We start from the raw sequence: 12,938 nt of genomic DNA on the forward strand, positions 1-12,938 counted from the left end.
TAAAGATTCATGAAGGAAGGGGGATTTGAACTTGACTTTAAAGCAATAGGCATGTCTATTCAAGGTGGATACAATATTATAGTAAAATTCAGATTTGGAAAATGAGCATTTTTTTCTACAGCACTAAATAGTTACAAACTAATACTTCAAATGCCTTGCAAGGTAGGTGAATTACAATCATTGTTAAAATTTTTAAAAAGAGGTATAAGAGGGGCAGCTAGATGGCACAGTGGATGGCATACCAGCCCTGGAGTCAGGGAGGACCTGAGTTCAAATCCAGCTTCAGATGCATAACACTTATTAGCAGTGTGGTCCTGGGAAAAATCCAAATGCCTCTCAAAAAACAAAACAAAAAGAAGCATAAGAAAAGTGAGTGACAGATTTGTTCAGGGAATAAGTATTGGTCTGTTTGTTTATTTTTTGCTTGTTAAGTATTAGACTTATTTTCTCAGGGAATACATATGAATGTTATTTATTTTTTTCACTCAAGAAAGCACACAGTTCCCTTATACACACAATTCTAAGAATTAGTTTTCTTCTATTTTATACAAAACTTCTATTGTCAGTTACCTGGGGCTGGTTGACTGTGGACAACTTGAGATGGTGGTTTTGGTGCCAGTGATGTAGTGTGATTGACTCCATTCTCTGCTGGTGCTGGTCTGGGTTCACTCTTAGATTCTGTTGGTGTTTCCCCAAGATCAGCCTGAAAATAAAAATATCATACATTATATTTATCACACTTTAATTTTTTTCAGGAAAAAACTATTTGTTATTTCTATATCTTTGATTTCAGAATCAATAAGACAAATTCATATTTTGCAGAATTTGTATTAGATTCTTTGATTGTGATATTCTTAAACTCTCATTAAAAAAAGATATAACAAGTTTAAAACATTATACTATGTCTCTGTAAATGTATGAGGCATGCATGAGGCATGTAAATAGAAACATGGAAGGGATTTTAACAACAGTAGAAGAAATTATATAATATCTTTCAAATCAACTAGCACATTGACTTGCATTAAGTTAGAACTCAAATATCTATTGAATAAATTAATTTTCTCTCCAATAAAAAAGTCACTTTGAGAGGTGCTGTCATTGTTCAAAGATTTAAAATTATTTCTAAAATTTCTTTTTTTAGTCAAGTATGTTGGTATACCTGTAATTTTTGCTAGGTATTAAGTTTGGCATTATAATGAGGACTCTCCCCAACCTCTCTTTCTCCTTCCCTCTTTCCTTCCATCCTTTTCTCTCTCTCTCTTTTTCTTTCTTTTTTTCTTTCTCTCTCTCTCTCTTTCTCTCTCTCTCTCTCTTTCATATAAACTTATATCTATACTTATGTACATGTAGATATAAATATAATATGTATATACAGATATATCTTTTAGATAGATATATCTATCTTTTAAAGCCTATGTTGCTTTTTTCTTTTGAATATTTTAATAGTCTCACTCCATGCTTTCAAGAACAATTTTAGTTACTTTTTTTTTTTACTCAAAAAAAAAAACTAATTCATTGGGAATTAAATCCAGCAAATATGGTTAGTAATTATACCAGACAGTATAATCATTAGTAGAAAATGAGATAGGATTATAAAGTAATGTGGCTGATTTTTCTGTGTGGCTAATTAACTCAATCTGAAGATTATTTCAAAAGATTGTTTCAAAATGTTTTGAGCAATGAAATTATCACTTCAAAAAATATAGGTTATTTTAAGGCAGCACAAAGCAAGAAATCCTCAGTTTATGTATTCAGATAACAATATCAAGTATTTGATATGTCTGGTGTCCAGTCCATGAAGTAAAGTGCTTCTAGTTAATGACTAACAGTTATACATAGCTTTTTAATGTTTTCAAAGTACTATGTATATATTTTCTCATTTGAACCTTCCAAAACTGCTCTGAATTAGCTATTGCAAGTATTATTCCTATTTTACAGAGGAGGGATACTGAGGCCTACAGAAATTAAGGAACTGTCTGTGGTCATGCAATTAGTAAGGTCCAAATTTGGATTTGACTCCTGGTCTTAATAATTTCAAATGAGCACTTTATTTACTGGACATAATGACTTTAATTGTTGGAGTAGTAATGAAAAAACCCTGACTGATGTGATTTTTCTGAATCTCTTAGTTTTTACCCCCTGGTATTTTCTAAATGGAGAGCAATCAGGCACAGAAAAATACAGAAAAATTGAGTATGAATCCATTACCTCGTAAACAGAACTAATAGCCAAATTTCACTTCAGTAATTGAAAGGTAGATCACAGATTCTTAACCGTGTGTGTGTGTGTGTGTGTGTGTGTGTGTGTGTGTGTGTGTGAAGTCACAGATCCCTTTGCTGGTTGATGAATCTTATGGATCCTGTCTCAGAATAACAATACACAAAACAAAATATGTAGAGTTATAAAAGAAACATCATATTAGAATAAAGATACATTCTTCCTCCCTCCAGGTTCATGGACCCATTGTAAAATTATCTACTAACACTGATCTCAGGGTAGGACTCCTTAATGCAGATGTTTCTTCCAGTGCTACAGGTTATAATTCTTTTATGCCTTAGTAAATTTTAGTTAATCCTTTTGAATAAACAAATTCATCACTTTAGTGGGACATATTTTGGTAATGAATCATTCTGCATATTTTTTACATTGGTCTTTGGAAAAGAGATAAAGGCCTTAACTTAAAATCTTTCCAAATTGTTTGACCTTGCAATGGTTTATACTTCAGAATAATAGACTTTGAGAATCCAGGGTCACAGCTACATGCTCTTTATTAATCACCAGAAAAAAATCACCAGTTTTAAATGGAGAAAGTGGGAGAAAAAAGTTCTATACTGTTTTAGAGAATACCTTGTGCTCAATTTGGAGCTTTCTAATATGTAGTTGGGCTTCTTGTGGAAGCATTCTCAAAAGATGTTTTCTTCCTAAAATATACATATGAATGGTATACAAAACAACTTTCTAGGCCCCTTATCAGCTACAGCCAATCCTACATCTAACACGGGCCCCAAAAATTCTCATATACAATATTTTAAGCTTCCCACTGGCAATATTTGCCATTGTGATATAAATGCAGAATGACTCATCACAATTAGCATCACCATTATACTAGTACCTAATTGAATACTACTTTTGACTCTTTTGCTTTATGTTTATTATCTATACCTATTGATACACACACACACACACACATGCACCCACCATGTACATATAGGTACATGTACATACATATAGAATTGTATATATGCATATGGCCTTATACAATATGCATATTCTCTACTGATGGCATTGTCATTTCTGCTTTTTAAACATTATTTGGATCTATTTTTTTTTAAATTTCCCATTGAATTACTGTATGTATTATAGCAAAAAAGTATCTCATAATTAATAAATGTTTTAACTGAATTGATTCCAACCTGTTTTACTCTTAAGACCATCAAATTTTAAGTTGTTTTGTTGAATAACATGGCAGGAACTATTCCAGCCAGCACTAACTTTTGTCAGTGACCTACATTCAAATCCTAGTTTGACCACTCATCAATGAATGACTTTACAGAAATTATTTGATCTCTATGGGCATCAGTTTCTTAAACTATAAAACCATGGAGATGGTGAACCTGACTTCTAAGGCTCATTCAGATATAAATCTATGATTCCTTGTTCAGAACCCTTTCCCAGGTTTGAGAGTTAATTGACTTTAAACTAGTTTTAAAGCCAAGGAAAAACCATTATTGGGAAATATAGTTGATAACATGCCTAAATATAAAAAAACAAAGATGATTGGAAATGTAAAAAACAAGCAAAGAAACAAACAAAAACAACAAGGTATTTTCTAGTAGCATTATTTGGCTCTAGATTTGGCTCTTGGAATGAATAGAGTAAAAAAGACAGGAAAACAATGAGGTTGTCTATTCTAATAAGCTAGTTCTTCATTTTGCAATCTAATTCACAAGGATTTCATGTAGCTATTCACTGTTGGATATTCAAAATTATTTTTCTAAAAACTCAATCAAAAAAGAAGTCAAACTCAAGATGAGAACAAATAACCAACTGTGTCAATTGAGTAATTTAAGGATAAGGAGTATAATATATTCTTTATCGTATATAAATCATAATGGTGGAGAGGTATAAAATTATATTCCTATGGAGAAATCCAACAAAGAACATTTTTCATAATCCAACAGTTATTCTATCCTCACATTAAAAAAAATAAACTTAAATGCTATCTTGTAAGACAAAGACAAAGACAAATAAAAACAACTGATTAAATTAGCTAGGAGAACACTCATTTATATCATGGCAAATTTAAAGAATTTAAGAGAATATTCTATAGCTAGTGAAGGTGATTGGTTTCGGATATTTGATAATGTAAGTTAGGTAAAACATATTGTGGACATTTTTTAATATCAATGCAATTAATATGTAATTAATCATTTATGTTCATAACACTATGAAGATACAGAAAAGTATCTCCTACTTTCAGGAAGTTACAATTCTAATTGGAGAGATTTTAAAAATGTAAATATACATATATATATTTATAATGTATATACACACATATATAAGGTATATGTACATTATGTACATAATGTACATATATTTGTACATATATAATATATAATTATATTCATATTATGTATAATTTGTATACATACATATATAATATATATATTATATATATATATATGACTTAAAGATTTGCAAAGTATTTTCCTTATAACAACCCTATGAAACTGTCAGTGTAACATTATTATGATTTTATAGATGTGGACACTGAACTCTGATAGGTTAATTGATTCATTTATAATCACATCTAGAAATAGTACTATTAATTCTTGATTTCTAATATGCCCTGTTCATTCAAAAGAGACAAATCTAAGGTGATCCTCTAAATGCTTTTTTGAGTTACATAACTGAATTGGATTCAAACCAATGTACTGACTCTATTGATGCCCCATTGATGTCCAATAATCAAATTAAAATCAAAGAATAAAAGGGATATTTGCAAAGTACTTTCTCTAAGTCCAATGTTCTATGTATTCGGCTATTCTATCTCTCAAGATAAGTTAGTAAAAAGATAAATAACAATGATATACATCTTGTATTTAAAGTACTATTGTATGATATGTATTATCATGTACTACATGAATGATACAAATAAATGTCATATATAGGGTGCTCCAATACTTTTAGTACAATTTTAAGATATTACAGTATTACTCTTCACTAAGACTTTTGGGATATCCTATATTTAGAAAACAAAGAGTTCCGTGTGGGTTGAAATCAGAAAAGATTTTATAAAGTACCCTAGAAGGAGCTATAGAAGAGTTGGGACATGAAATGGTGTCCCATGCTAAAATATCTGCTGCTATGGTTGCCGAGACTTGTTTTGAGCTTGGGAATTCTAAATTGCAGGAGATCTAAAGCTGATCAGATGTCCACAATAAGTCTGGCAATATTTTGGCAAGCACTCAGAAATGACAGGCCACCTGAATGCCTAAGGATGGGCAAAGCAGTCCGAGCTAGAAAGAAGGCAAGTCCAAGTTTCCTTTCAGTTAGACTCAGGCCTAAGAATGATCACCGCATTTCCAGTTTGAGCAGTAGGGAAACTTAGTCTCAAATCAACCAAATCAAACAAGCAAATAAGAAAAGTAAGAATTGCATCTGGAGAGCAGTTTCTCCAAGTATATTCCAAGAGTCTCCAATGATTCCTGACACCTTTTCTGAAGGTTTGTGAAGCCCAAACTGATTTTCTAATAATACTAAGTTTTAATTCCTAACATGACAAATATTGAAACCCATATTGACCCATAGTGACAAAAACCATTTGGGAGTCATCAATAATTTTTAAGAATTATGAAGGGACCCTGAAACTAAAAAAAAAAAAAAAATCGATTACTGCTATAACTGACTATTATAATGTTTGGACATTCCACATCTCTTTCCTGAATGACTTATCATTTTCATTTTTCTTTTTGGTTGCTTTATAGTATTCTCTGATGAAAAGATTACTTCTCTCATTATTTCTGTTCATCTCTTCCCAAATGCTTTCCTCCATGACTGTTTTCTGGATTTCATCACATGAAAATATCATTTTTAACTACTATGCTACTCTTTTCACCTCTCTTTCCCTATTCTGTTTTTGAATAAATTATATCCTTTCAGAGTCAAATTCCAATTCTGTATCTCATCACTCTAATTATCAACAACATTTTGAATAATATTCATGTTCTTTGCTTTAGCTAATTCTTCATTCTGCCTTTATCTGTTATGTCTAGAAATTTGCGGCCTTGAAATTTATTGCCTTGGATTTTGACTTCAGTAAATTTCTATAATAGAGGTCTGGCACATGCATGGAGTGTAATGGAGTGTTTGCTTTCAATTCTCCACATTTAGGGACCAGAGAATCTGTCTTCAGGAGTGGGATGATAACATGGAACAAAAGTACCTTGGAAAGATGTAGAGAATATGTAGCTATTCTGTTATTGTTTGCACTTAGGAAATCATATAATTAGAAATTGTTTTTTTTTTTTAATTTCCTAAATAGCCCAAACTGAGGATTTGTTCAAAAAGGCCTGAGTTTTCCTGACCATTTTCTCTTCAGTATTAAGAAATATATTTGATTCTTTTGCTCATGTCATTCAGTGAGAGACAATGGTGTAATGGCATGAGTCAAAGGTCTCTTCTCTTCAAGAGAAAGTGGGCCTGTGGAAATAGTCCTGGCTTTTTGTCTCCTTTGGCATTTATTCTTCAGTTTTAGGTGAAGGGAGGGTGAAATTCATATGTTCCAATGTCCAGGTTTTTGCAATTCCCTCAGTTTCAGTGCCCAGTGGAGCAAAGAGTGACCCTTTCCAAATAACCTTTGAGATAAAGCTTATAGTGTCTGAAAAAAGGATTTCTCTGGCAGTCATCCTCATCTGGAAATAAATTTGATAGGATCAATGCTATATAGAAACCATGCTAAGAATAAATTTACTCTTCTTTTTCACTAGATACTGAGGGTGGTACTAGGCAAGTGTGTCTGAAATGCTGAGAGGACCACTAATTTGTACTCTCATATCTTTGATTTAAATATCCATTTGTAAAAGATAATAGAAGGTAAGGGGTTAAATTGAACTTACCGTATCTAAAAATACAGGAAACAGACATATAGGTGCTTGACATCATAGCATTATACAAGAGAAATATCCCCAAATCTTCCAGTATCCTAAGCCTCACTGGGGAAGATGTAACCATCCTGGATCTGAGATAATGACCCAGGACATCCTTGCTACACTAGGAAATTTTTATCTTTGTAGCTTTTTGAGAGTTACTGTATCTAAAAATACAGGAAACAGACATATAGGTGCTTGACATCATAGCATTATACAAGAGAAATATCCCCAAATCTTTCAGTATCCTAAGCCTCACTGGGGAAGATGTAACTATCCTGGGTCTGAGATAAAGGCCCAGGATATCCTTGCTACACTAGGAAATTTTTATCTTTGTAGCTTTTTGAGAGTTTCTAGCTGAATGAATATTCATTGGACCTTTTCTCCCCTCCCTTTCTTTCCTTTAAATTTGAAGAAATCTTGATTATACAAGGGTTTGAAGCAAAGTCTTTTCAGATGTTATGTGGCAGTATTAACATATGGAAATAACAGGAATATAATGGCTAATTGTAAGAGATAATGACCTTATTTCCTGGGCATGAAATGTCTCTTTATCTTATTCCATTTACATGGAGGAAAGTTGACAAAGTCTGCTTATTAGATGGCAAAGTTAGAGTAAATCCTCTGACCAAGGGCACCTAGATCCATACCAGGGAGGGAAATATGGGGAAAGAAAATAGATAAGGTTTCTGCTTGTTTTCCTGCTTTGTGGGACAAACACTTGGAAACTGGAGAAAGATCATAAACCAACATAGGGAACTGCGAACAAGTGGTCCAAAAATAAAACAGGAGAAAGGCAGGGAATGAGATAACATCTCTCTTTAAAGTTGTTCATGGAGCACATAATCATGTGCTTATAACTAAAAATATTAAACAGAATATCACCTATCATCAGACTATAACAAAAATAATTCAGACTATTAGGAAAAGACCATTTCTGCACAAAACTCATAGAAATTTATAATGTTTTGACTAACATTTTTATGATTAATGGCACTGAACATGATGGTCTATACATATTAGCTATTTAATTATCACTTATTGAGTTAATATTGTTGTTTATCAACTAGAGAAATCAGTCAACTAATTTCATTTTTAAGAATTAAATGATATGTGAATTAAATTAATGGGCTGGTACCATTTGAAATAGTTTCATCTCTCTGTTACCTATATCTAATTTCTTTTTTAAAAGATACTGACTTTACCAAAAACATTGCATTTAATCCATATTCTCAAAGGAAAAGTTATATTCATAATCATTTTCATAAGCATTTATTGAATGATTTCTAAAATATAATTAATAGACACTAATTAATAGACACTATTTTTTTTTTAAAGATACTGGATACAATCCCTGCCTTTCAGGGGACAATATAAAATAGATAGCTAGCACATATCCACAAAAATGTAAAATAATAATAAATAGTAGCATATGATTAGTACTAAATGAGTGATGTAAAATACATGCTACAAGAATTAGAGAAGGGACACTTGCTAAAGATTAGCTAAAATGGGAAAGACTTCAAGTGGAGATAAGGCTTCAGCAGGACTTTGAGTTAAGTTAGTATGTATTTATTATTAAATAACTACCATGTGCCAGGCCCTATACTAAGCACTGGGGCTGCAAACAAAGGCAAAAGACAGAGATCTCTCACTATGGTGGGGGAGACAACATGAAAACAACTTGTACAAACAAGATATATGTAAAAAGAATTGGAGGTAATCAATAGAAGGGAGGCACTAACATTAAGAGGCACCGGGAAAGAGTCTTGTAGAAAGCAAAATTTTAACTAGAACATGAAGGAAGCTAAAAGAAAACTTGTGGGAAACTAAGGTTAGGAATCTAGATAATTAGAGAGGAAAGAAGGAATAATTTCAGTAGAGGTAAAAGAAAACTAAAAGACCCAAGATATTTGGAAACATTTACCCAGAGGAAAGCTTATATTTGTTTAGAGGGGACAGCACTGGAGAAGTGGGCAGGAATAAAACTGGATTACAAAATCATGTTTCATATTGGGTTGGGAGGGACTTTAGGGATTATCTGGTGATTTTATATCACCATCATTTTACAAATGAGAACAGTCAATAGGGAATAAGTAGCAGAGGAAGTGTTCAAAGGTAAATCTGCTAACTACAAACACAGACTCAGGCTAAGAAATTTTAATTGCATCCTGGTGACCCAAAGAAGCATATTATACAGAAGGTGTTACTCGCTCATCAGACTGGAATAGATGTTCTTCAATGTCTTTTCCACTTCTTAATTTCTATGATGTTATGAAGATTATATCAAGAGGTAATCTTAGGTGAAGAGCTAAATTGTCAAAGGCTGAATAAGAGATTAGTGGAAGGTTAACAATTCTGAACTTTTTTTCTTTTTGGTCTGCTTTAAGATAATTTTTCTTTCAAGTTGGAAAAAATAAAATTAATTAAAATAACCTTTACCATTAAATGAAACTATTTAGAAGATAAAAAAATTATATTTCATTGAAATTTTGGTATTTATTTAATTTAATATAAAGATTCCCAGCATATTTTGAAGAAATGGAACAATATTTTACCACCACCATTACCATCACCACCACCACCATCATCACCATCATCACTAGCATTTATAGTGGCAAAGTGGATAAAGTGCCAGGCCTGCAATCAGGAAGATTCATCTTTGTTACTTCATATATGGCCATAGAAATTTACTAGCTGTGTGACTCTAGGCAAGTCACTCATCCCTATTTACCTTAGTTTTCTCATCTGCAAAATGAGTTGGAAAAGGAAAAAGCAAACCACTTCAGGATCTTTTTCAAGAAAACCCCAAATGGGGTCAATAAGAGATAAGACTGAACAATTAAAAAAAAATTTATATAATGTTTGCAAGATACTTTACAAATATTAATTCATTTGATCTTCACGACAGCCTCAAGATGCAGCTATTATTTTGCAGATGAGAACAGTGAGGCAGATAAAAGTTAAATGACTTGCAAAGGATCACAAAACTAGTATCTGAAACCAAATTTCAGCTCAGGTCTTCTCATCCTGTACTCTACAGATTGCACCACCTAGTGGCCTCTAATATTTATACTCTTAAAATAAGGAAGAGATTTTATTTAAAAATACAGGCATTTGTTAGCACAGTACTGCTGTAACTGGAAGCCAGAAGACCAGCATTCGAATTTGACTTCAGACCCTACTTGTATAACTACAAGCAAGTCACTTAATATCTCTCTCATTTTCTATCTCTGCAATAGGGATAACAATCAGATCTACTTCCCAAGATTGTTGTGAGGATAAAATGAGATACCATATACTATGTGGTAACATACTATGTAAACATTACAGTGTTTATAAATGTTAGTTATTATTCCTAACATTACAAATGAATTCATGTTTTTGCACTCTCCTGACCAAATGAAGATATTTTTTAACACAGTGCTTTTTCCCTTTAAAAAGTCCAGAGAATAACTAAAAATCTATGCTGTTTCCTGATTGATGCATGAATATGTTACTGTCTATGTATGTGTTGGTGTGTTTAAAAGGGATTTATATACCACCTATTCTAAGTTGAACATAATGAATAAACTTAAGGAATAGGAGCAGAATATAGATTCTCCAAGAGGAACTGAATTACTGGCAAGAACCTGGGAATCTAAAAGATAGGAAGAAACTCTGAATTGTAAAACTTAGTAAAAAAGTGTGTTTTATCATCAAAGATAATTTTTGTTTCTGTAAATCCTCTTGAAGCCATGTTCTTCCAGTATTCATACTGTGTGGACCACTGGTCATAAAACTCAAAGGCTCAAATGGGAATTTATTTTAGTGTGTTTTTGAGGTGATATCTTACTTTATAAAGAGAGTAAATCTAAGTTATTCTGTGATTCTGACTTCTCCATTTGTATTTTTTTCCTCCATCTATTGCCATGATTAAGATTGATGTTCATTGCTTTAGTTCTCTTTGCTTATATTTAAAAGCTCTTTACCTTCAAAAAAATGAAGTGAGTTGAAACATTTCTAAAAGAAAAATGCCCTCTTCTTTTCCTCTATTTCAGTTATAGTTCAGAAATGAGGAAAAACTGTCATTCTTATATTGAATCATCTTTGAATATGTTCTTTTAGGTGGAGGTTTTCTTTTATAGAGGCTTAAAAATAGCCAATACATCTAATTTTGCATTTTTTTCTCAGTATAAGTTCTTAATTTAACTTGTATTGTAAGAAGACTTTATAATAAAGTCCTTTGGACTTTTAGTAATAGGATCCAGCTGAATAAAATTTGGCTTTTCATATACTGAATTCTTTTCCATGAACAATAGGAAGTTCCAGAATATTTTGTACCATTACACAAAGATAAAAATATTTCCAACAAGTTCTTAAGAAGGCTTTAAGCAGTGATCTTTGATTCATCCTAGACTTTTTCAAACAGTTTCCAATAGCAAGCTCACATGAAAACCTTTCAAGAATGCTAATCCTAATAGTTTATGCTTCAATAAAAGTGAATATATGACACAAATTAACTTTCATTATCATGATCAGAAATTTTACAAAGACCTAACTAAAGTTTTGAATTACAAGTATCACTTCTATATTCAAATCTAATTTAGACCTTGGTTTCTTGACCTTTTTCTCAAGTTCTGCCTAAGAAGCCCTAATTCCAAGAACCTTTATTTCAACAAATATTTGTGTCAGCCAAACTCACCCTAAACTTGACTCAGCCCAAGACTTCCCTGACTACTTCTTTTTTACTACTTTTTAAAACTGTAGTAAGTTTATTTATTCTTGATACACAATGCTTTATGAATCATGGTGGGAGAGAAAAATCATAGAAAAAGGGAAAAACCTTTATCAGAAATACTGGATGTACCCTGATTACTTCTTAACTTTGCCTCTCAGTGTGTAGAGGCTCCCATATGTTGTTTTTCCATTTCTTTTTAAATGATACTTTCCCCTATTTGAATATAAGTTCCTTGAGGAAATGAAACTTTTTTCTTTTGCTTACATTTGCATTTCCAAAACTTAGAAGTATCTAACACATAAACACTTAAATACTCACTCATTCTATCAATCTATTATATCTATTATTAATGCTCATTGACAGCATTTACTGCCTCTTTACCTGTCTTTATATGTTCTGTTCTTAACATAGTGCATAGGATATGGTAGGCACTTAAAACATGCTTATTTACTTGACATAGGATAACTTCTATATGAAAGGCTCTCCATTCCCAGAACTATGAAAAGAAATAAATTAAAAGACGTATCAAAGTTGGTTAAAGACCCATTCAATTTTCCCCATGTCACAAGGGCGGGTGCACGAAATTTACTGATTATAGTTGTTAATCTTATATGTTGGTTTAGAAGATCAGTATAACATTATAATGCAGGAGAAAAATAGTAAGTAATCATTTCATCTGTAAAAGATCTGGGAATTTTTGTTGGCTGCAAGCTCAGTATGAGTCCATAGTGTAACATGAAGCCAAGAAAACTAATAAAATCTCAGAATTCATTAAAAGGAGAAGAATAAGCAGGGAGGTCATAGCCCTGTTATCTTTGTGCTAATAAGACTATATCTGTATAATTGTGGTCAATTCTGGCCATTCTATTTTAGAAAGTTCATGACTAATTTGGAGAGAACCTACAGGAGGACTCCAGTGATCAAGGAACTATCAAATATTTATTAAGCTCTTATTATATCCAGGGAATGAATTGCTAAAAAAAACTTTTAGAAAATGTTTGAAGAGTACACTTAAAGGAAATATGATGCTTTTAAGTATCTCATATATGCACAGCCAGAAAGTAATTCAG

The 12,938-nt window shown here is 32.0% G+C and overlaps 1 protein-coding gene across 2 annotated transcripts in view; it reads right to left on the reverse strand.

Moving 5' to 3' along the window:
* The window catches only part of PLCB1 (phospholipase C beta 1), an 844,697-nt gene that overhangs the window by 125,825 nt on the left and 705,934 nt on the right, over window positions 1-12,938 (reverse strand). For both annotated transcript variants that reach the window (XM_051975942.1, XM_051975943.1), the window contains exon 24: window positions 571-703. In XM_051975942.1, coding sequence (XP_051831902.1) covers window positions 571-703 — 133 coding nt within the window. The remainder of the gene's footprint in view (window positions 1-570; window positions 704-12,938) is intronic.

The sequence above is a fragment of the Antechinus flavipes genome, chromosome 2 (assembly GCF_016432865.1).
Source record: "Antechinus flavipes isolate AdamAnt ecotype Samford, QLD, Australia chromosome 2, AdamAnt_v2, whole genome shotgun sequence".
Taxonomy (NCBI): domain Eukaryota; kingdom Metazoa; phylum Chordata; class Mammalia; order Dasyuromorphia; family Dasyuridae; genus Antechinus; species Antechinus flavipes.